Below are 25,094 nucleotides of genomic sequence, written 5' to 3' on the forward strand. Positions count from 1 at the left end.
GGGGATAATTAAGAGTAACTTCCTTAATTATTTCAGAAACAATACAAGATCTGTAACTGATTAATTTAAAGTTAGATGAAGTTAATAACATTTTCAATTTCCTCTTTCAGATCAGATAACGTCTGCTTTCATCTCAAAAGTCACAACTCCGATGGCACAAGAAAATCTTGCTATTTACATATCACTGATAAAAAAAACTGCAAAAGTGTTGGATAGTCGATTGTCTGTTTTGCTTATGTATGAACTGTTAAAGTTCAGAAAAAAAGAAAACATTAAAATAAGTCAAACACATTTTTGCAACTCCAAACATGACAAGGAAGCTAGTTTAAATTCACGATTGTATATTTCAGAAACCATGTGGTGTATACACACCTTTAGCAATAAAGGTATCAGATTTCTGTATATACAGTAATCAAAAATAATAAAAGCAGTTTAGAACTTCCAATCATGGGAGGTGTTTTACATATGCCCTGAGGAGAGATTACTATGGAAAAAAACAAAACAAAACAGATATTTAAAGGGCCAGTAATAAGCAAATATTGCATTACATAGACATGTTATATTCTTACTCTGCAAATGTTGTAATATTTTATATCGCAGGGCCCCGTATGACAAAATTTCCTGGGCCCCCTGGGCTGCACCCACCGCAAGCCCCACCTACAGGTCCGCCCTCCCCACCACATAGTATATAAACAAAAAAAAATATTGGTGGCTAGGGTTCCCACATGTTAATAAAAAATAAAAAGATATTGGTGGTCAGGGCCCCCCATAAAAAACATTTCTGGCCAGGGCCCCCCCCATTAAAAATATTGGTGGCTAGGACCCCATAGGAGAAAAAAAAATTGGTGGCCAGGCCCCCCTCCCCCCACATTATTGGTGGCCAGGGCCCCTTAAACGTCCATGTCTTCCCGAAGTCAGCAGTTCTCAGAAAGATGGGTGCCTGGCTAATCAAGTAAGTGTGGTATGGCCGGGCCCCCCTTACCCTCGGGGCCCCCTACAACTCTTCCCCCCTGTCCCCCCCTGATGGCTGCCCTGTATATAATGTGGCTACTAGTGTTTCAAGCAAACTGTCATATTTTAAGGACAATATTCACTGGCTCAGCAACTCTGTCTTAAGGGTGGTGGCACACATTAAGATTCAGGGGAGATTAGTCGCCCAGCGACAAATCTCCTCTTTATCGGTTAACCATTCTCCCCAAAATGCCTCCCCAGATCGCTACGTTTTCCGAAGTCGCCCAAAGTTGCCTCATGAGGAAACTTCGGGCAACTTCGGAAATCCGTATGCCATCCTGCCGGAGATTCAAATTCATGCTGGCGGGAAGGCATTTCGGGGAGATTAGTCGCCCGAAGAAGAGGAGATTTGTCAATGGGTGACTAATCTCCCCCGAATCTTAACGTGTGCCACCACCCTAAGGGTGGATGAAAGCACAGGCAGCTCTTGACAATAAGACACCCCTCTGCATAATGCTCTGTGCCCCCTTCAGATTTTAGCCTTCCCTCCAAAACAGCCCCACTACTGATTTAGCAGGTCCTGCTATGGATACAATGCTCTCATTTATTCAAATTGGGAAAAAGTACACAGTGCTAAAATACAAATAGGGCATAAAGCAATAAGCATTCCAACTCAGTGAAGGTGCCACCTGTAATTAACCTTCACCCTACTGAAATCATAATACTGGAAGTAGAAAACACATTATGGCTAAAAATCATAATTTGCAAAAGTGCTTTAATTTTGTTTTAACCAATGAGCATTCTAAAAAGAATTTTTACCTTGCATTGTAACTTTTTATGACCCATTCTTTTAGTCTGTAATGGTAATACACTAAAACAACCATTTTTTCCAGCACCTCTCAGGATAATGGCATGGATGCCAGTAAGGACAACCTCCAAAACCAAGCATTTATTAATCCCTTACTATCACAGAAGTAGGTGATGTTCCCTATAAAATGACATCTTTAAGGACATTACTGCAGCCGACTACAGATCATTCAAACAGAGCAAGTTGTTACTTAATACTGCTTCTCAACATGTTGCAGTGAAATAACTCTTTCTGCACATTCTGTTTTGCAGACAATAAAATTCCTGCCAGAAGTGTTTCCCTCTGTTAACACGATGAAGTCTCTCTTAATTTCTCAAAAGATTTTAGCCTTTTTTCCCTTGAAATTAGCAATTTATTTTTGAAATCTATACTTCTACCATTTGTGTGTCTTCAAATGTCTTATAAGATAACATACATAATCAAAGTGCTTTCCGCATTGATAACATCTATGAGGTTTTTCTCCTGTATGTGTTCTTTGATGTACAATTAATCTAGATTTATAAGCAAACTGCTTCCCACAATCATCACATCTATGTGGCTTTTCCCCTGTGTGTGTCCTCATATGTTCTACAAGATAAGGCTTTGAACGAAATTGCTTTCCACATTCCTTACAGCTATATGGTTTCTCCCCTGTGTGCGTTCTTTGGTGAATAATAAGTTTTGCTTTTGAGGCAATGTATTTTCCACATTCATCACACTTATGGGGCTTCTCGCCTGTGTGTGTTCTCAGGTGTACAGTCAGATAACACTTGTATCCAAATTGTTTTCCACACACATTACACTTATGGATCTTCTCTCCTTCAGTATCCCCTTCGTGCAGTGACTGAAAGTCTCTGCAACTTTGCTCTCGACTAGAATGTTCACCATCGCTGCTCATTTCTAGCTTTACTTCTATACTGTTCCATTCAACATTACCGGTGTCCTGAGAGTTTGTTTTGCTATACTGATAAGAAATATTAGAAGAGGTGAAGTTTTCTGTACTCCAAGTGGTTGAATCAGCAGGTAGATTTTGTTCCCCATGTTTACTTTGAAACACATGCGATATATTGCCAATATTTTCCATTTTCTTATCCGATTGTTTGGGTGGTGAGTGCAGACTCAGAATATTTCTGCTAATGGATTCATCTGCCAGTATGGAATGCACTATATGCAAAAACAAATACATTAAACAGGGAAGCATTATATAGAAATTAGCAAAGATTAGAATTAGAAAGAAGGCAAAATAAAGATTTAAGTATAAATAGTAAAAAGCTTTTCTCAAATTACACAACTGTAATGCAATTACTGAGCAAGTCTATAAGGGATACGGTCATGGGAAAACATGTTTTTCAAAAAAAAAAAAATATATACTTGTTGGTTCAGGAATTAACTTTTACATGGTAGAGTGAATTGTTTGCAGTGTAAACAGTGTAATTTAGAAATAAAAACGACACCATAAAAATCATGATAGAATCCCTTTAATATTTATAGTTAGTGATGTTGGACTGGCCTCCCTCCATGAGATCTGCAACTTTAATCTTTTTCTTCAGCGCCACTGGAGTACACATTGTACATTTTTGCAAATTTGAGCTTATTACATTCATATTTAGAAAGTATATACAAGTTATAAATATATATGTCATACGTTTATTTGCATTTGTAGTTAAAAAGTAAATTGAAATATCAATAACATTTTAGATGGACTGAAATTTTCCTTCCAAATGACAACAGAAATACAACAGCTCGCATCTTTAACTATGCATTGTATTGTAAGAATTGCTCATCAAACAGTGGAAAGCAGAAAAAAAGTGTCTCATGTGAACAAATTTAGGAAATATGGCCCTTTAGCAGAAAAATTGGAGAGTAGTACTTTGTGTCAACCTAAGAGCCACAGGGTATACATTGCTTGTTGTATAATGAACTAAATTCAGCATGTGAATGTCAGTATTTCTTGCCCCACACTGAAATGTTATTAATGAATGTGTTACACTTCAGATATATCATATACTTACAGATAGTTGTAGTTTCACAAGACTTGAGCTTTGGAGATTCCTCCTCTTTTGTTACACGTGGCTCTTCGGTTTCTTCTGCATCTGATACGAGCCCAGCAGTAAATTCATCTGCATACAAAATGTATTAAGGTTAAAATTGTATTCATTTGGATTTATATTACTAAATAAACAGGGATGCAAAACTTTAAATTATATTTTTTTTGTGTTTTTACACAAACCCCTACACTGCGAACATGTTTATCAGAGGGCTCCTAGACTATAAATATCTAGCATACAATATACCTTGCAAACAGTCTTAAAGGAGAACTAAACCCTTGCCCCCCTCCACTGATCCCTCCTCACAGAATGTATTCTTCTCAGAAGTCTCCCTGTCTGCTGACCTGCTATAAATCTGAGTTGCACAGCCGAGTTCAAAGGCAACAGTGGCAACACAGATCTTGGAGGAGCATGCACAGTTCAATATATGTCCTGAATAAGCTTCTACAAGATCCATATCAGCAGCGCAAGAAGAGAATTAGAAGACAGACAATGGTCACCACTGTGCAACTCTGCAAACTTATAGCAGTTCAGAATACAGTGAGACTTATGAAAAGAATACATGCTGCAGGGAGGGAGCTGGGATGATAGGGAAGTGGAGGGGCAAAGGTTTAGTTCTCCTAGTCTCCTGGTTAAATCTTTAGCATGGCTGCCTGTCAAGCAAAGGCTAGCATTAAAAATCCTTCTGCCAACATTTAAAGCCCTTCGCTCTTCTACTCCTCAATTGTCTCCTTGTAAGTTTCTTTTTATCTCTTTCACTCCAGTCAGTTCTACAATCTTTTTACACCATCTACAACCACTGATACCTCTCATCCAAAACCTTTCTATCTCATGGTTTCTTACCTCTGGAATTCCATTCCAACACTCTTTTAAACTCTTCAAAAAAAACTCAGATCATACCTTTTGTAACACAAAAACATTATCTGTTCTAGTTCAGTCCTGCGCTTAATGATCAATGCGCAAACCCTTTTCTTTCCAATTTGTGTCTGTATGTTATCCACCTACTTACTTATTATGATGCTTGTCCTTCCTGTGTACTTTTATACATTGAAAGATTATACATCACTGCATATCCATGTAGTGCTTTATAAATAAACACATACATCCTCTCAGTCCTCAGGCTCTGACTGAGAGGGAAATGTTTCCTCTGACATTGCCTTTTCACTGTTCCCATAAACAGGAGCATCAGCTATATTTTTAAAGGTCACTTATCTTGGCATTAGTCACTAGGTCTATTAAAATGTATGTATGGACCAAGTTTCACCTCTTCCTGTAAAGCTGCGACTTGCAAGCTTCCCTCCAACTATTAATCACCTGTTTTGAAATATCTGATGCAAATCATATTAATTTAAGGAGATGATTAAGATGATTTTAGATTGACTAGATTAGACTATTCTTTTCTATTAATCAGATTGCACTGAGTTGGCTCCAATGTCTTTCTGGAGGTGAAGCATACATACTTTCATCATTGAAGGTTAGCATATGTGTCACTAACCTGCACAGATGTTGGATTCAATTTCAACCATATCATTCTCCACTTCTGTTTCTTCACTATAGGTAAGGCACACATTGTTGATATTTTCATCTTGGATTTCTAAGGCAAAATATATAGTTTTGCAAAAAGTTAGAGAATCAGTTACCAATTTAGAATATACAGATCCATGACATTTTGGCTCATAAGCATTTTTAGAATTGGTCCAAATGTAAATGCTCTCGGTTTTACCTGTGAATTCATTTAGCTTAAGGAAGAAGACATTTCGGTGTTTTCTCCACAGCCAGAAATATGTAATTGTCTTTTCCTCCTCCCTATGACTGCAATGCAAACCCCCTGAAAGCATTGGTACTGGCAGTCCTCAGCTTGAAAATAGTTTAGTGAGCATGGAGTAAAGAACTACAAATCAGTAGTGTAACGTCAACGTGTCACACCCAATCAAAAACATTTCTGGTCCCCCACTATGTGAGATCAGCTTTGCCTTCATTAGCAACCCCCTCCCATGTGCGAGGGTGTGCTAACTAATTTGCACCAAACAGCAAGTGGTACAAGGTGGTATTACAGCCCCCCCCATGGACGAAAGGTCTGCTGTATGGTAGATACAATAATGACTGTTGGGTGTTTCCCATTACAGTTACTGGGAGCATGCAGTTGCAGTTTTGGGTACCACTTCACAGGCTGAAAAACGCTAGCAGAGAAAACACTCGTTTTTAAACTATGTGCAGCACAGAATGATTCGCGCAGTGAAAATATTTGTCCTGTGCATGTTTATATTTATAAACCTGGAGAAGAGTGGTATATTTAATGCACAAACAGAATTTTTATTCGCACTGTGAATGTCCATAGGAGCTTATTAAATATGGTATAATCATATCTTGCGAATATTTATTCACACACACTCAGCGCTTTCTTTTCACCAGAACTTTGCAATTTGCTAGAAAACGGTTTTGCAAATATTTTCTCTTTCAAATTTAAATTACTGTCAACACGATTTTCGCACACAATGACAATGCACAGTTGCAAACACCCATCTCATTTGCGAGCCATTTGCAAATATTTCTGCTCAATGCGAATTCACAGACAGTGCACATCAGTGCAATATATCAGCATTCAGGAAAAAACACGGCAATACAACCATTTGCGAATAAATATAAGATGTGCAAACTTTATAAATAACCCAGAGCATGTTACTGCATGAACATAATTTACATGGTTTAGCGTTTTTTTATAGTCCCTTTTCCTGATGCACATAAGCCTATCCACTATGCAGGCAGACTTCATGAGCCTTGTTTGGGGCTCACAGATACATCCATTGGATTGGCAGAAATCACAATTGTCAGGGGCTGAAACATGGATTGAAGAGATTAGGTAGATTTTAGGCTACTGGAACACATTGTGTTTTCTGCGCTAGCATATCCATGCCAGCAAAAAACAGCAGATCTGATCCGGACTGCCGCGTGTGTGTGTGTGTGTGTACTGCATGGTATATGCCCATCTGGGCAGACATAGGGCAAATCTGGCGCAGAAACACTTTATGCATTTTAAACTGAAATCCCCCTATGTGCATGGTGGTGGCCAGCAGGCCCAGACTGGCAATCTGTGGGTTCTGGCAAATGCCAGAGGGGCTGCCATAAGATGCCATAGAAAGTCACTATTTAGTGGGCTGGTTAGGAGCTGATTGGGCCTCTCTGTAATGGATTGTCAGGGCCTATTTTGGCTCCCAGTCCAGACCTGGTGGCCAGATGCCATATATGTCATTGCACACACAAGGGGTGGGCAGGACCAGATCAGCCTTTAGTTACCTGATTCAGCTAAGCAAGCAGAGAAAACACAATTTATGCCCCAATTTGCACCTGGGCAGTAACCCATAGCAACCAGTGATTCGTTTTTTTCAGCAAGCTGCAGGCCGAGCACTCAAATAAATCATCTGATTTGTTGCTATGGGTTACAGCCCAGGAGCAAATGTGCCCGCTGTTTATAAATGACCCCCAGTGGGACTTATTTATAACCCCTGGGCAAATTTGCACCTGGGCAATTACACACAGCAGCAAATTAGTAACTGGCTTTCTTCAGCCAGCTGCAGGATGAACAGTGAAAGTTAAAGATTGGTTGCCATGGATTACTGCCCAGGTGCAAATTTGCCCAGTGTTATAAAGTGTTTATAAATGAGCCCTATTGATCCTTTGTAGCTACACAGCAGCTTGATGATTGGATTAAAAAAAGAAAACAAAAATATGGTAATTACTATTGTACATATTTTATAAAGTGCTTCTTAAACAAAGAAAAAAAACAAAACAAAACTATCTTCTTCTTAACCAAACACAAACAGGCACATAACTCACCTGCACAGGAGTTAGAGTGGATTCTAGTTTCTATTATTTTGCGATTTTCATGTATGCCATACTCATCTCGTTCTCTGCATAGAACAGGAGCAGTGCTGTTTTCTTCATATAAGTTTACTTCTAATGGAAAAAGAAATAAGGTAACATGCATTTTTTTCTTTATAAATAAACGTACACCTGTATAACAATTTGAAAGAAAAATGTACCAAAATTAAAAAGGTAACACTATAACAGCATAAAACAGTACAACTTGTTATAATGCTATATGTCTTAAGCGCTAACAGGCCCAGGGTTTTTTGTAAATGTTGCCATAGTAGGCAAGTAATAATTACAAAAATTGTTTACTTCACATGGTACCTTTTTATACAAGGCCCCCCCCCCCACATTATAAGAAAATTGGTGGTCAGGGCCCCTTAAACGTCCATGCCTTCCCAAAGTCTAATGGGGGCCCGACTAATCAAGTAAGTGTGGCGTGGCCGGGGCCCCCCCTTACCCTTGGGGCCCCCTACAACTCTCCCCCTACCCCCCCCTGATGGCTGCCCTGACTGGGAGGCCAGTAATTAATTTTGAACGGTTTACAGACTGTTCTGCTTCTCATCTTTAAATAAATTTTCTCTACATTTGGAGGACTTTAATAGTTTTCACATAAGGACATTTTTCTGACCGGTTATGTATTTATCTATTTATAGTTTGTTATTGTGGGGAGATTTTAGGGATAATTTGGTTTGTGTTATATATTGTTGGACAACTTATTAAAGGACAAGGAAAAAGTCTTACTTTCAGCAATGCATTGTTCAATAAGCCAGCCCTTCCTCTCCCCGATCACTAATTTTAAATGCCGAAATACCACCAGTCTTTATATCTTCTATGTGGTCATCAGTCGTGGCTGCCATCTTTACTGAGCCTACTTCATAAAGAGCGACTAGATAGACGAACTGCGCGTGTGCTGTAATGTTTGCGAGTGATGCAGCTTGCAATGGAGAAAGCATGCACACGAGAATAATTAGACAAAGAATGAATATCCCAGAATGACTGGGACATTGTATTTACATTCTTTAGCTGTAAAAATAAAGTATACAATAACCAATTTAGTAAATTACCACTGATTTTTGAATTTCAAGTCTTTCTAAGACTTTAGGACATTATAGACAAATAGCAGGGGACCTTTTTACCCATAAAGAAAATCACCGTACCAGAGGACACCCCTTCAGACTAGAAGAAAATAACTTTCATTTGAAGCAACATAGGTGGTTCTTCACAGTGAGGACAGCAAGGTTGTGATGGCTGATTCTGTTAATGCTTTTAAAGGGGAACAAAAGTCTCAAATAGAATAATGCTAGAAATGCTAATTAAAGCCTAATTAAACAAATGATTTATGCTTTCAAAGTTGGTGCAGGGGGCTGTCATCTTGTAATTTTGTTAAATATCTTTGCAAGACCAAGACTATGCACATGCTCAGTGTGGTCTGGGCTTCAGTTGGGAGGTTAAGCTTAGGGATCGTCATAAATTATCAAAACAGCACAAGTCAAATAATATCTACCATAGAAGCCGATACAGCAAGACTGATTAATAAACAGAATATACAAATCTCCCAGTCGCCGGCTGCTCTACAGGGAAACAAACAAAGCTGCTCGAGTAATGGGAAGTAATTTGGGGGGGGCTCCCCCCTGCTGTTTGAAAGTATGATTGTTTCCCCGCAGAGCAGTTAGGGACCGGCAAGTAAAACTAAAGGGGAATTTCACTGCATACAGTCAAGTTTCTTATAAAAACGGTACACATTTTTTAATCAAAGTTTACTGGAGATAGATTTCTTTTTCATTAAAGAAAGTAGAAAGTAAAAATGGGATTTTATTTTGTTACCTTTACACCCCCTTTAAGAGTGGCTTGGTGGATTTCTTGGACAGACATAATATCAAAGGCTATTGTGATACTAAACTCTATAGTTAGTATAGATATGGGTATATATAATTTATGTAAAGGTATGGATGCTGGGTTTCATTTGGAGGGGTTGAACTTGATGTTTTTTTCAACCCGATTTAACTATGCAAGATACCCCAAACAAGTAACAGTGTTACCAGATTTCCCGATATCTGTGACTTTCACGTCGCTATTGTTCTGGTATTTCTCCACCAAATCTTCATACAGTTCCTTGTGTCCTTCAATATAATCCCACTCATCCATAGAGAAATAGACAGAGACATCACCACATGTTATAGGTACCTGAAACAGACAAACACCCTAATTAAATGCAGGCAGCTAATGATTGTGGAAGACTTACGTCGATATGCAGGAAAAGGAAACATTTTGCAAACAGATAAAGCCACTAAAGACTTCAATTTATATTATACTTTACACCTGATCTGTAAAGTAATGAAACTCTGAGATGCTTACATTTCAAATATATTGTACTAAAGAATACAAATACTGTCTTGCAAATGTGTTATCTGTTGTATGTACATTCCTGCCTGGCTGGTATGGATTACTGTATTTGCCAATTAATCCATAACATCAATAGGCGATAGGCCAGATTTCTGGTATACCTAGAAAAACATTTATGAAAGAAGTCTTAATAGATGAAGAGGCTTTAACCAGCAGTACTTACCTCTCCAGTCAATTGATGAATGCCGCTGTGTGGTGAATTCCTTTTCACAATGGCATATTCCTACAGAATAGGAAACTCAATAGTCAGACAACCATATTCAGTCTTTTATGTAACACTGCTGTGCTAAGGTAAGGATAATTGATTTGTATATTTTAGAAGCCTTGTATATAAACATATTTCTTTAGTGTCAGTCCACTTTTATTGTTCAAAATGATGAATGCTACACCTTCTGCAATCTTATAGGAAATATATAAAGTATTTTGACTTGTAGCTAATAAAGATTTAATTTATCTGGAGCAAGATCTATAGCTTGCCCCTTAAAAACAAACCTACAAAATATAACCCAGTAGTGCACCAGACTTACTTTTATTTATTTATTATTCTAAATGTGCAAATATCCAAATATTCATCCTTGTAGAAATATAGATTGGTATGCACAAAACCTAGAACAGGCCTACACTAAGGGATTTATGGAAACCAGTGAAACAAAGCCTTAATCGTTCTGCTACAGGAAATTCGGCCCCACTTTTCCAACCATTACCAGCATCAGTTTATTTCCTCTGATTCGGGTAAACCATCTTTGTTCAACATTATCATGTTAGGCTAAGGCCTCATGGGAAATTTTTCAAGAACACAAAGTATCAAAGATACCCTAAGTATGGCAATCTCCACTCTACTTTGCAAGCTACTTTAGCAAAGAACCAGCTGCCATGATACTCAGTTGTGAACACAGCAGGTTAGATTTAATGTATAGCTTGTAATTGTAAAGTCTAATTAGATCAGCTTTGAGCATTGTACGGTCAATTAATAAGCTGCTTACTTTTCTTTGTGAGCAAACAGTGTAAAAAAAAAACAAAAAAACCACACAATAAAGGCCTTCCTCCTTATCTTTTTTCTTTCAAACCAGAGAATCAGTGGAGGTAATATCACCCTGAACAATTAAAGTCAACTTGTGTGATATTAACACAATTATACTTTATGTATACAGTGTTGACATATTCTGAAGTATTTTTACACTTAGGCAGAAACTGTAGTACCCAGTGGAAACCCACAGAGAGGAATACATACTACTTACATATAGTACCCTGCACTCCAATGCAGCAGTGCTAACCATTGCAGTTGTTCCAACTGATTACTTCACTACTGCACCACAGTGATAAAGGAAGCACAGCCATTAGAACCTCACCTCACCACTGAGAAAGTAGATGATTCCAAGTGCATGGTTCAAGATTCTCACACTTAACTGTTTATTGTTCATCTCCTTTATCAACAGTGAGTCAATTATGTGCCGCAAGAGTGAAGCCTAAGGGAGAAACAAAAATAAAGACAGCAAGTGTTAGTAAGTAAATTTGATGTTGGTCAATATTCGAGTGCTTAAACATCTATTTAAACAGTAAGTAAACACAAAAGTAAGTGAAAAAAATTATTTAAAGCTATTTGTTGGATTATCTGCAATGGAAAGCAATATTTTCTGTTCCTTTCTGCACTGCAGGTTCTGTGTTTTGACACTATGTACTAGAACTCAAACTTGCATGCTTCTTCAAAAATCTGTTAATCAACTGGCTTCAGCTACATTGTTTCACTAAACATAATGACTAGGTCAAAGAATAAAAAGGGACAGACATGTTGCTTTGCATAGAAGTTGTATGTACAAATAACATTAAAACCACCAACATTTTTAATGGTATGTAAACCCTAAGCAACTTTGTAACATACATTAGATACAAATTTTCAATAAATGTAAATATACTTCTCGAAGTAGTATCGGTTTACCCACCCTAGAATTTATGATGTGTGTGTGTGTGTGTGTGTGTGTGTGTGTGTTTTGTTAGCACAGCAAGAACAAAAGCATGGAGTTAGAGGGTTAGAGCCCATGATTCACAAATGACATACTGTTTGCAGCATTTTACTAAATGCAGTATTTGTTTATCCCTTTCTAGTCTCTGCGCTCTCTCCTTGTTCTGACTCTAGAGTGGGACAACTATTTATTATACGGGGAGACAATTATCAAAGTTCAATTTGTGAATTATAGTCTTTTAAGAATTTAAATAAACTTAAAAGCTTACCAAAACTCAAGTATAAAATACTTGATAGAATAAAACTTGAAAAAAACTCTAATGCAGCAAATTTGTTTTCTACTCATCATTTTCAATGGGTCTACCAACTGTCCAAAAAAAAAAAAAAAAAAAAAACCAGATTAAAAGAATTACTTACATTTTGCCTAGGACAAATCCCATGGACTGTACAGACCTAGCTGTAAAATAGTGTTATACATGTATACAACATTGTATTTACTAAAGTAGCGCACATATTACACAAATAAAGGTGGTAAAAGCATTATACCTCTTCAGTCAGCAAGTATATAATACCCAAAGCATGATTCAAGATATGTTCTGTTAGTTGCTTCTTCTCCATTTCTAGTGAATTAGTTAGATATTGCATGAATGACACCTATGGAAATAATAAATAAAACATCTTAGAGTGAGCAAATCTATCACTGGTGCGTCAAGTGCAAAAGATACATACATTCTTTACAAAACAGACAAAAGTGAAGTATCACTTACCATTATAATCAGTTGGACATACCTGTGAACATGGAACTCATCAAGTGATAAATCCAGTATGCCATGCTCACATGTAAATTCCACTATTATAGGGCACAATTTAACAACAAGTTAATAGAACTTGAATCGGAACAAAAACATTGTGATACTATTCCTCATTTGAAAGAAGCAATATATACCCCATTCAACATGAGTTCAATGAATATGGCTAATGTTGGACATACTTTTGCCTATTGTTTTAATCAGAAAAAAATCTATGGGTTTTTGATAAATCTAGAGCTAAATAGAGCTAGTACATGTTTGGTCATTGCAAGGAAGATGAGATTACCAGTATACAACTACCTCTCTTTACCCTTTGTTATGACTGCTTTGCTAGCAGGGGACCATTATGCAGGGGATTATCCACAAAACTTTAATTTCTCTGGTTGCCCTATTTAATTTAAAAAATATAAGATATATTTTCATGTTTAAAATACCAAAAAGCATGTTCAGAACAAACATTATTCAATTAACTCCTGTTAGACAAGGGGGGGGGGTGTTATACTGCCTCATTAATATCCAACCTTTGTTTAAGGTCCTTCTTATCTGACAACATGGTTTCAATGAAAGTACTAGCCTATCTGCCATAGTTTCAAGAATATATAAGACATCTAGAATTTCACCAGAATCAACATTTAGGCTGGGTTTTTAAGAGTATCTAATCTCATTGTAACTGGCCTTCACTCTGTGTCCCCCAGCCACTGCTTCAGGCCCACAATTCGGGAACCTTGGTCTAATTGTATAAGAGCAGAGTGAATGCTTTTGGTTTCTTTTACTTTAGGGTTACCCCCAAATGTACATTTATGCAGACTATATTGCTATTTCTCAGCTCATATAGGCATTTTCAACTTGTGTGGCACAGGATGTCACATGAAGAGGGGAACCAGTCTTGCCATCTTGCTACAACATTTACTATGAAAACACAATACGGACAGGAAACTAAACAAATGTACATCAGCTTGTGACAGGAAATGTAATTAAATCTTAAAGACAAAATTCACAAACTGTGAGGCTGGCTTATCTACATGGGCACAATGGTAAATGGTGAGACGTAGCTTGAGGACTAGTTAGAACGGGATACTTTCCAAGATACTTTTGCAAGCACAGCAGGTCTGGACAGGGATTTAAAATAGGCCCTGCTATTTCAAGTACAAAGGGGCCCAAATAGTCCCCACCAGCCCACTAAATAGTCATGGTCTATGGCATATTACAGCAGCCCCTCTGGCATTAGCCAGAACCCACAGATTGCCAGTCTGGACCTGAATCCGAGCCTCAATTAAAATAATCCTAGATAATTCTAGAACTACAGGACAGCAGACAATATTCTCATAGATCTGCAACCTTGCTAAGAAACAGCAAGGTACCTGGTCCTGTGCAAATAAAATCATTATAAAACCCTGTGCACATTGTGGACTCCCACATCTTCACTCCAGTCCCTAATAAATGTTTTGTGCTGTTTTTATATTAATCAAAGGGATTTCCCACATGAATGCCATGATCAGAACAGTTCCATAAAGGCCTGATTAAAATGTCTACATCACTGTAACATGTATCCATTTAGGTGTTATTATACATTTAGATTATGATATGTCTAAATATAGACAAGGTAACAAACAGGAAATAATAAAACACTTCAAAATGACCATCTTATGACGTTCCATGTTATGTACAAGCAGCGTATAACTCTTTACTTGCTGGCAAATATCAAGTTGAGGGTGCTACCACAAGAGTATCATTACACCAGTGCTGTGGATATTATCATTCTGAGGCTCTCTTGGATCTATGCTATACAGTAGGCTGACTGATGACAGAGCCCTATGCAAATTGCCTAAAACTGGCCACTTTATATAGGGCTGGCTAGAAAGGCCAAATGATGTTCCCTCAGTGCCAATCACACTGTGTATCCCCAGCTCTCTGACCTTCGGTTAATTACTAGAATCACTTTAAAATCCAGGGACACCACTAATAAATCTAGCCAGCGGGGCTGCATTGATTGCAATTGATATAAATGCATTTATTAAAAGCATCCCTTAATGTTGCCATTCCCCGGTTGCCTTACTGTGTGTACACGTCAAGCCGTGCAGTGCCAGGTGTTGTCTCATTCTTATTGCTCCTCCAGCAGTCAGGTTCTTTGCCAGTGCCAACCTTTTAACTGTACGGAAAAGCACTTCCACTAGTACACAACACCGCCCCTCCCAGCGACCCCCTTGCAGCTCTCACCTCCATCATTTCCCACTCACACGAGCCCTCACCTCTAACAAACCCTTCCTTGTGTAGTGCAGCACCTTTGTGGCATTTATACTCTGCTCCACTTCAAGTCTACATTCACAGCTCCTGCTCTCTTCCCAGGATGGGCCGCAGCAGCTCCATAGATTGGCTTGGAGGAAGTCGTGATGTCATAGGCACGTGACCGAGAGGTAGGCGGAGCGTCTCCTGTCACATGGGAAGTATCTGGCTCATAGACAGTGACTAGAATGGAATGGCCTGCAGAGAAGACCTGTTTTTGAGGAAGTGATATTGAATTAGTAGAGAACCGAGACAGTTCCCGACATGGCAGACGAGACCCTGTTTGAGCTCTTGCACATGGAGATGGTTTCTCATGTATTCGATCATGTGGAGGAGGATGAAGAGGTGAGAGAACCCTGTCCTAGAATGATAATGGAGCCGTTGTTTATAGTTTTATTTAGTGGCGTCTAGACTTAACCAGGGTGGGGTTCTTTTAGTGCAGTTATGGCATTAATGCCTGACACAGCCATGCAAATATTATTGCTTTACCCTGACAGACCACAACGATGTGTGCACGGGCTGCTGTGGTCTACAGGGCACTAATCACATGTTTTATGTTGATACTTTTAATAATGACAATAAATACCACAGTTCATCCCAGTCACAAACTGACTTTTTGCCACAATATAATGCATTAAATACATCACTATACATCACTGGAAGCATTTGTCTGTGGAAGAGAGTGGGAGGTTCTGCAGCATGGAGCAAATCCTTTGACAGTGTCCATTTGTAAGTTGCACCCACCGTCCACCTGTAGCACCTTCATTGAATTTGTTGTGGTGCATCCTCTGACTGTGGAGCAAGCTTTGGGATCTGATGTTACATCTAGTTGCCCTCGCACACATATACTCACATCTACATCACAGATTGTGACATTTTCATCTTAAAAAAATGCATACATAAACTAAAAAAAACTATTAAAGGAGCTGTTCACATTTGAATTAACTTTTGGAACGATCAAGAGAGTGATATTCTGAGTCTGAGACAAGCTGCAATTGCTTTTCATTTTCTATAATATGTGGTTTTTTTTTAGTTATTAATTCAGCAGCTCTCCAGTTCGCCATTTCAGCAATCTGGTTGCTAGGGTCCAAATTACCCTAGCAACCATGCCATGGTATGAATAAGAAACTAGAATATGAATAGGAGAGGCCTGAATAGAAACACGAGTAATAAAAAGTAGCAATAACAATACACGTGTAGCCTTACAGAGCATTTGTTTTTTAGATGGGGTCAGTGACCCACATTTGAAAGCTGGGAAGAGTCAGAAAGAAAAGGGAAATTATTCAAAAACTAAAAGAAAAAGAAAAAAGACCAATTGGAAATTTGCTAAGAATAAGCCATTCAATAACATACAACAAGTTAATTTAAAGGTGAACCACCCCTTTGAGCAGGGTGTTCGATATGTTTTTGTATTTTGTTTCTTGAACCTATGAATATTTCTTCATTTGGATATTTAAATGGTATAATTTGGGAAATTTATTATAGATGGTTTTTTTTTTGGAGACTTGGAGATACAATCTCAAATGAATGCCTGCCATTGTCTCCCTCCAGTGCTTAGTGTTTAACAGCACAGGTCACCAATAACAACGTTTTCAGCCCATTGCTCATTAAAAATGGCGTTGGAGGGGCAACCATGCCTCATCACTGGATTATCACACACTAGTCTGTGCTGCCATGTATGTTGAGACATTACTAGACAGTCATGGTAGCTATGCATCTCTTGTACCCCCTTCCTACGTTGTAATGCTTTAATATGAAGAGGAATACAATATAATTTTTATACAAATGAGTGTGCACAAGTTTGCTGTAAAAATGCAAACACAATTGGCAAATTATTAACTGAAAAGGTTATGTTTTTTCATTTTTTAATTCCCTGCAGGATCATGGGAAACACACACGTGTCTTAGAAGGTATGGGTTTCCGTGTGGGCCAAGGACTTATCGAAAGGTAAATGTGCACTGCCACTTTCCCTAAAAATTAATAAACATGGGTGCCTGGTTGTGCTATGTATCAGAAATCAGGTTTCTGCTTTATCAACCATCTACAGCAGTGACCCCCAACCTTTTTACCCTTGAGCGACATTCAACTGTAAAAAGAGTTGGGGAGCAACACAAGCATGAAAACAATTCCTGGGGGTGCCAAATAAAGTCTGTGATTGGTTATTTGGTACCTCCTATGTGGCAGGCAGTCTAAAGGAGGACCTGTTTGGTCATATATCTGGTTTTATGCAATCAAAACTTGCCTCCAAGCCAGGAATTCAAAAATAATTTGCCACTGGGAGCAAAAGCCAAGGGCTTGGTGAGCAACATGTTGCTCATGAGCCACTGGTTGGTGATCACTGACCTACAAAAATGCTAAGTGTTAAATGTAGAAGCTTTCTATCCTCAATGGTTAGGCTGTAGGTTTTAATTTAGCTGCAAAATGACTGCTATATGCCACTATTACTTCAGCAAAGTATTTGCCATTTCTGTTTTATTCTTCCTCAGCATAGTTAAATATGCATTCTTTTCAGATGGTGTTGGGACATGGGCCTTCACAAAGGGGGTAGAGAACCTCTGTGAATTTTACTAGTAATACTAGGTTTTGTAGTAGTTGTTTGGATGTCTGAGTGCCAACACCACTTATTTTTTTCTAAATGGCATTATTGCAATAATAACATCTATCTCTTGTCTACAAAGGTTGACCAAGGATAGCCCATCATTCAAAGATGATCTAGAGGTTATGAAGTTTGTTTGCAAGGATTTGTGGACAATTCTCTTTAACAAACAAATTGATAATCTAAGAACAAACCATCAGGTAGAGAACAAGAACCAATTGAATAATGCATGCTGTAAATGTTTATTAATGTTAATACTTGAAATACTAATTATTACTTAATGCTTCTTTATTCTACCTTGGACATATATCTAGTAAATGGTGTGCAGTGATCTAACCACACAATTCCTCCAGTGTACTATACAAGTGAATAGTGTTATGTTCTGTATTGGGACATTCTGTAGTGTATTGTCTGTATCTAGTGCAATCTACTTTCTACTTAGCATCCACTGGTCATCCTGCTGGCTGTTCATAGAGGCAGTCAATGCTGTAGCACTAAGGGGGTTATTTATCAAAGGTTGAGTTTAAGAGTTATGTGAGCTGGGGGGGGGGGGTTCAGCATAGTCTTGTTTCGCCTTTGGTCATTGACTTAAAGGGGACCTGTCACCCTAAGAAATAATTTGAAATTCTTTTCTATCATGTTAGTTGAGCAAAATAAACTTTACTTACACTGTATTCATTATTTAAATTTTGTTTCCTTCTGTTTTGGAATTATACAATTACAGCAAGCAGGCAGCTGCCATTTTGTGGACATGGTTATTAAGGGAAATTGTGTATCACCCCAAAATCTTGTGTATGAACCAGAATGAGGGACCTAATGTCCATGTGCAGTGCCCTACACAAATATAGAGTCTAAGGAGGAAAGGGGGAATGTGAGGTGAGCAGTGACATCTAGGAAGTGCTGAATAGAAAGTGAAAGTAATTGACTGCCCCGCCTCTATGCCACGGGCATAGAGGCGGGGCAGGTAATATTTGATTGAATGTTTAGATATTTAAACACCTTTATAACAGGTATGGATGTTTTAATGAAAAAAAATTTGGGGTTCCATATTTAATTTGGAAAGGACTTTCATTATGCAGTTTTTTTATGTGTAGGTGACAGGTCCACTTTAAAGGATAAAATATAATTTTGCCTCTTTTTATAGGTCCCTGGTAAGGCCTCACTTTTATTGGTGCAGCTTTGGGTTCCAGTCCTTAAGAAGGATATAAATGAGCTGCAAAGACATGCACTAAACTGGTTAGAGGATTTAAATTATAAGGGTATCATGGTTGGGGTTGTTTTCTCTGGGGAAGAAAAGATGCTTGTGAGGGGACAGATGGCTCTTTACAAGTTCATTAGATAGCATTATAGACAGATAGCGGGGGATCTATTTTCCAAATTAAAAAGGATCATCGCACCAGATGCCACCCCTTTAGATTGGAGAAACAGACCTTAATTTCAAGCAGCATAGGTGGTTCTTCTCAGTGCGGACAGAGAGCTTGTGGAATGCCATGTCAGGAGATGTTGTGATGGCAGATTCTATTAATGCCTTTAAGAGTGGCTTGGATGAATTTTTGAGAAAGCATAATATCATAGGCTATTGTGATATTAAAATCATCAATTAGTATAAATATCGGTATATATAGTTTTTATATGTGAGTGTATAAATAGGTCTTTAAAAGTTTTTGTATATATGTGTACTGGGATTCATTTGGAGGGGTCGGACTTGATGGACTTTGGTATTTTTTTCAACCCAACTTAAAGAGATTCTGTCAGGGGAAACATTTTTTCAAAACACATCAGTTATTAGTGCTGCTCCAGCATAATTCTGCACTGAAAGCAGTTTTTCAAAAGAGCAAACAGATTTTTTTATATTTAATTTAGAAATCTGGCATGGGGCTAGGCATGTCAGTTTCCCAGGTGCCCTCAGTGCTGTGATAAACTTCAGTCACTCTTTACTGCTGCCCTGCAAGTTGGAGTGATGTCACCCCCTCCCTTTCATCCCCAGTAGCCCATCAGCAGAACCATGATGATCAGATAACAGCTCCCTGGTACATATAAGAACAGCACTCCATAGTCCCACTGCAACTCCTTCAGTTACAATGAGTATGAGATACAATAGTTTATCTGAAAGCAGTTCTATCATGAAGTGCTGGCTGTTTCTGAAAGCACAGGATCCACTACATTCAATAACCTAAGATGGCTACCTACATACCAAAAATAATAGTTCACGTTCAAAAATAATATTTTATATTGTAGAGTGAATTATTTACAGTATAAACAAATTGAGAAATAAAAACTACACCATAAAAATCATGACAGAATCCCTTTACCTATGTAACTTTTTACTCTTTGGGAGTCATCAAAAAATTCATACCACTTACAAACTAGGGCTCTGACTAATTCTGTACCTTGCTGTTGCATTCTATATTTTTGATAATTCATGGAATCATACAAATCCACTTACTAAACTTATTCATTTCACTGCAAAGGGTACGTATGTTCTACAAGACAACAGGTTTATGCTACTGACACAACTTTCCTCAAGTAAGCAATATTTGGAGGAAGCGCCAAAGGTAAATACTATTGTAAAAGGGAAAATGCATTATATTGTATGAATATCATGTTTATTCCTTAGCATTGTTTGTCTTCTCTTTTTCAGTTCTTACCCTACACCTGTGGTCTTGTTAAAGGAGCACTCTCAAATTTAGGCATTAATTGTACAGTTTCAGCAGAGGTTGCTGTAATGCCAGCATGTGAGTATTTTTTGTCTTTTTATTATTGAGTACTTTTATATCTTTCAGATTCTTTTTTTTTTATGTCAGATTAAGTTTGTTAAAAGAAATCTAGTGCCCTACAGAAAACTATTTATCAGTGCACTGATCTGCTGTATGCTCTTACACGTGCAAGCATCTCTCATCCTCCCTTTTTAAATAAGGCTTGCCATGATTCCTATGTCAGCAGTTCTGCTTATTCACAGATCAGCATCTAATGACTTCCTAGCAGGGCATTCTCAAAATCAGATCTAAAGCAATACCTCTTCACAGAATCTATGTATATATAGATTGCACTACCCACAGCAAATACAAGGGTTACGGATAGAACTTAATTGCCCTTGAACTTATTTTTCTAATCTGGTAAAACTGCTTTAAAAGTTTTTATTCGAAAATGGATCAGAAAAGACATTACTAATAAAATGAAGTTTTAGCACAATTCTTGTTCTTTACCAGTATATGCTCTTTGTATTCTAGAATGAGATTTAAACATATTCTCTAGTATTTCTAACATTTTATTACAGTTATTGTTTTCTGTAAAGACAATGTTAATTTATATAGTATTAATATGTGAATAATATATTACCCTAACTGTAATTTTACCCTTGTTTTGACTAGATATGTGAACCTCCTTGTCTAACTTACTAAAAGATTTGCGCAGATTACGGTTTCACAATAGAGATCACATTTAATGTTTTTTTCCCACTTTTTCATAGGTAAATTCCAAGTTGTTATTTCACGGACATAGTTGTACTGAAGATGAAGACTTTTTGCTTTTTCTGCGAGTGAGTTTAAAATTTAAAAGACTGGGATGGAAAGCAATAATATGGGCTATGCAATATTTTAGATTTAAGGACAGTTGTTTTTAAAGGAGAACTAAAGCTCAAATAAAGAAGTAGTAGTAGTGTTGTACATTATGGTTTTTGGCTTCTGTACCAGCCCAAGGCAACCACGGCCCTTTTGCTGTAAAGATCTGTGTCTCCAAAGATGGCCCAGGAGCTCCCCATCTTCTTTTCTGCTGATATACTGCACATGCTCTGTGGTGTTGTTCTGTTGTTACTCAGTTTAGGGACCAACTCACAATTTACAGTACACATAGAATATAAATGTCACAATATAAGGCTGATTAGTAATTAATACAGATAATTGCTACATGGCAGCACAGAAACCAGTGCAACTAGCATGTGAATTGAATAACCAACCTTGTAGCATCAGCTTATATTACAGACCCACCTCATTTTCAGAGCCCACTGAGCATGTTAGTTTCACATACACTTTCCAAGATGGTGACCCCCTGTGACAAGTTTGAAGTCCTGGATCATTGCTGCTGTTGAGAAGCAGAAATTTTAGGCTGATGCAATAAGGTCTATATATAAAATATGGCATTTTTAGCCATTCAATTGTAGTTTAGTTCTCCTTTAAAGGGGACTTAATGCATCCTTGGTTTCTAAGTTTTTTGCGACCCCCCCAGCCCACTCCCAAATGTAATTTACCCCCATCTCCCCAAATCTAATTGTCCAGTTTGCTACCTGAATGCAGTGTAAGGAAGTTGACAGCTGCCATGTGGTTTCTGCCTGGACTCCACCAAAAAGCAGGCTGGTGCATGTGCACTAAAGTCTGTTATCTTGGTCCAGAGTCAGCAATCTGCACAGTCCAGACAGGAAATATTGACGTTACCAAACCTAGTTGCCAACAACCCTGCTGTGAATTTGTATAACCAGTGAACAGTTTGTGGAGGTGGGGTTCCTGGAACTGGAGGAGTCTTAAAATGATGGGGAATCCCCCCTTTAAAATGTGTTAATTTTATTAACTATTACCCCATTTGGGGATAAACCTCAGGAATTTTCACCTTGCAACGAGAAACAAGTGTGAAAATAGCAAAATCAGTTTATTTAAAAATACTAGGGTACATTAACATTGCTTGAGGGTAGGGATGCACCAAATCCAGGATTCGGTTTGGGATTCGAACCGAATCTTAATTTGCATATGCAAATTAGGGGCATGGAGGGAAATTGCGTGACTTTTTGTCAGAAAACAAGGAAGTAAATGTTTTCTCCTTCCCAACCCTAATTTGCATATGCAAATTAAGATTCGGTTTGGTATTCGGCCGAATTTTTCGTGAAGGATTCAGGGGTTCGGCCGAATCCAAAATAGTGGATTCGGTGCATCCCTACTTGAGGGGAAAAAAAAGCTTCTATACTTGGTAATATAGAATGAGTACAAATGTATTATGCAAGTGACCCTGTCATAAAGCTAATACCTGATTTACCTTTATAGTTACCTACATGCTTCTGCCTTCAGAACTAATGAAAAATCTGTAAAAGAAAACCACTGTTCTTGTGTATTGTTATTTAATGTGAAAAAGTTGGCATAAAAGATTGGCAGTAAAGATTGACTTTTCTATAGTCTTCTGTACTTTATTTTATTATGAAATATTAAACTGATGCGGAGGTCATGGACAATGGGAAATACATTAGTAAAACACTAACACAAGGCACCACATCTTGTCATCACATAATTGTCCCGTTTTATGATTATTATGCCATTATTCTATTTGATTTTCTATACAAGCTATGACGACAGAGTGAATAAGAATTTTGGCAGTATCTTGGGTGATAAATGATCGTATTTTGCATATGTTCCTTAGGTGGAAGTGACATGATTTAATAAGTGACTGGATATGAGGAGTGAAAGACAGGGCAGAATCTAGGCCTGGGGAGATGGGGTGATAGTGGAATTATCTGTGATGGATACTTCTGGGGTGTTAATTGGAGGGAAGAGAACCATTTCCATTTTAGGCTAGGGCCACACGGGAAGATTCAGGGAGATTGGTCGCCTGGCGACTAAAAGCCGCGTCTTTGAGGTGACTTATCTCCCTGAATGGCTTGCTGGTATCTTGCACCCGCTAGCGCTAAAGTCGCCTGCGCCTATTCACACGTGGCAATACGTTTTTCAAAGTCGCTCGAAATTGCCTCACAAGGCAGATCAGGAGAGGATAGATCGGAGTATCGTCAACATAAAGGTGGTAGTGGAAACCATACGAGTTGCTTAGTTTGCCAAGGGAGGAAGTATAGAGGGAGAATAAGGGGCCCAGAACAGATCCTTGAGGAACCCCCAACAGAAACAGGAAGGGCAGAAAATGCTACTCCATTGTAGGAGACACTGAAGAAATGATTAGTGAGGTAAGAAGAGAACCAGGGCTGTGTCATGAAGGCCAAGTGAATGGAGGGACTGGAGAAGAAGAAGATGGTCCACAGTGTCAAATGCAGCGGAGAAATCAAGTAGTACAATATAAAACTTCACCTGAAATAGTTACACATTTATCTCCATAATCTACTGATGTGTAATATTGCTTAAGACACTCCCAAAAAGTAGTGAACAGGAAACTAAATACTACAAACCAGAGCACATGACAGAAAGTGGCAAGCCCTTAACTAATGATGCATGATGTCATGGCACTAAGGGCAAATAGTAATGGCCAGTAATGAAGCAAAATAACTAACTGTTTCTAATGAATTATGCTGTCAGGGTACTGAGGGCCAAAAGTAATTTACTTTCTCATGGGCCCCAAATTAAATTTGAAAGTCATAATTGTTGGTTTTAACTGTAGGAGTTAATTTTACTGTATTCAAGGATCAAGGTGACAAGCCCTAACCTGCATATGGACCATATTGCCTAATGGAAATAAGCTATTATAGAGTTGGGATAGGGCAGTGGACTAAACACTCACAAAACATTATGATAAAACTATGAACCTTCCTTTTAATGGGGTTGTTCACCTTTAAATTTACTTTTAGTGTGATGTAGAGATGGATATTCTGAGACAATTTTAATTTGGTTTTCATTTGTTATTATTTGTGGCTTTTGATTTATTTAGCTTTTAATTCAGCAGCTCTCCAGTTTGCAGTTTCAGCAATCTGGTTGCTATGGTTGAAATTACCCCAACAACCATGCATTGATTTAAATAAGAGACTGGAATATGAGAAGGCCTGAATAGAAAGAAGAGTAAGAAAAAGAAGCAACAACAATACAATTGGAGCCTAACAAAGCATTTGTTTTTAGATGGGGTCAGCGACCCCCATTTAAAAGCTAGAAAGTGTCAGAAGAAAAAGGTAAATCATTTAAAATCTATAAAAAATAAATAAAGACAAAATGAAAAGTTGCTTAGAATCAGGCAATCTATAACACACTAATAGTTAATTTAAAGGTGAACAACTATTTTAAGCTTCTAGTAAAGTTAGCAGATTACTAAAATAGCAGGGATATGTTTAAAAGTGTTGGGTTGAATGGATTGTAGGCTGGTTGCATTAAATATAAAAGCAACCAGTAAAGCCCCTTAGATGTATTAATGTAGAAGGGCTCCCTAGTTTGTGCATGCTCTTCTATGGCATTTTACAAGAAACGCAATGTGGCATGCATACACAGGCAGATCAATTCAAGTATATCAAAAAACAAAAATTATTTAATTCCAAATAAAGCGAATAAAAATAAAACAGCTCTATTGAAAAACGCAATAAAAAGTGCACTGGGAGTTTGTATATTTAACGTGGATATCAATAACCCTCTGAATCTGG

The 25,094-nt window shown here is 37.9% G+C and overlaps 2 protein-coding genes across 6 annotated transcripts; one reads left to right on the forward strand and one right to left on the reverse strand.

The window, feature by feature from the left end:
- Nucleotides 1-1,708: 1,708 nt before the first annotated feature.
- On the reverse strand, nt 1,709-15,274 carry LOC108698534 (zinc finger protein 578). Of its 5 annotated transcripts, XM_041572831.1 has the most exons (10): nt 14,945-15,089; nt 12,626-12,733; nt 12,497-12,536; nt 11,469-11,585; nt 10,283-10,342; nt 9,756-9,900; nt 7,681-7,800; nt 5,342-5,440; nt 3,811-3,918; nt 1,709-2,962 (listed from the first exon to the last, which is right to left on the reverse strand). In XM_041572831.1, exons 4-10 carry the CDS (start codon nt 11,538-11,540, stop codon nt 2,193-2,195), a joined length of 1,374 nt encoding a protein of 457 aa, XP_041428765.1. In that variant the 5' UTR covers nt 11,541-11,585; nt 12,497-12,536; nt 12,626-12,733; nt 14,945-15,089; the 3' UTR covers nt 1,709-2,192. The 5 variants fall into 5 exon arrangements, with proteins under 5 accessions (XP_041428765.1, XP_018085581.1, XP_018085580.1 ...); XM_018230092.2 differs by lacking the exons at nt 12,497-12,536; nt 14,945-15,089 and adding an exon at nt 15,138-15,274; XM_018230091.2 differs by lacking the exons at nt 12,497-12,536; nt 14,945-15,089 and adding an exon at nt 15,106-15,261 and having other exon boundaries at nt 7,681-7,797.
- An 81-nt stretch (nt 15,275-15,355) lies between these two features.
- On the forward strand, nt 15,356-22,925 carry trappc6a.L (trafficking protein particle complex subunit 6A L homeolog). Its single transcript, NM_001086072.1, is given in 6 exon segments — nt 15,356-15,516; nt 17,051-17,118; nt 17,850-17,967; nt 20,239-20,322; nt 20,409-20,502; nt 21,237-22,925. Coding segments are annotated over 6 exon segments (477 nt in total). The 5' UTR covers nt 15,356-15,435; the 3' UTR covers nt 21,269-22,925.
- Nucleotides 22,926-25,094: the final 2,169 nt, after the last annotated feature.

Source organism: Xenopus laevis, chromosome 8L, assembly GCF_017654675.1.
Source record: "Xenopus laevis strain J_2021 chromosome 8L, Xenopus_laevis_v10.1, whole genome shotgun sequence".
Lineage (NCBI taxonomy): Eukaryota > Metazoa > Chordata > Amphibia > Anura > Pipidae > Xenopus > Xenopus laevis.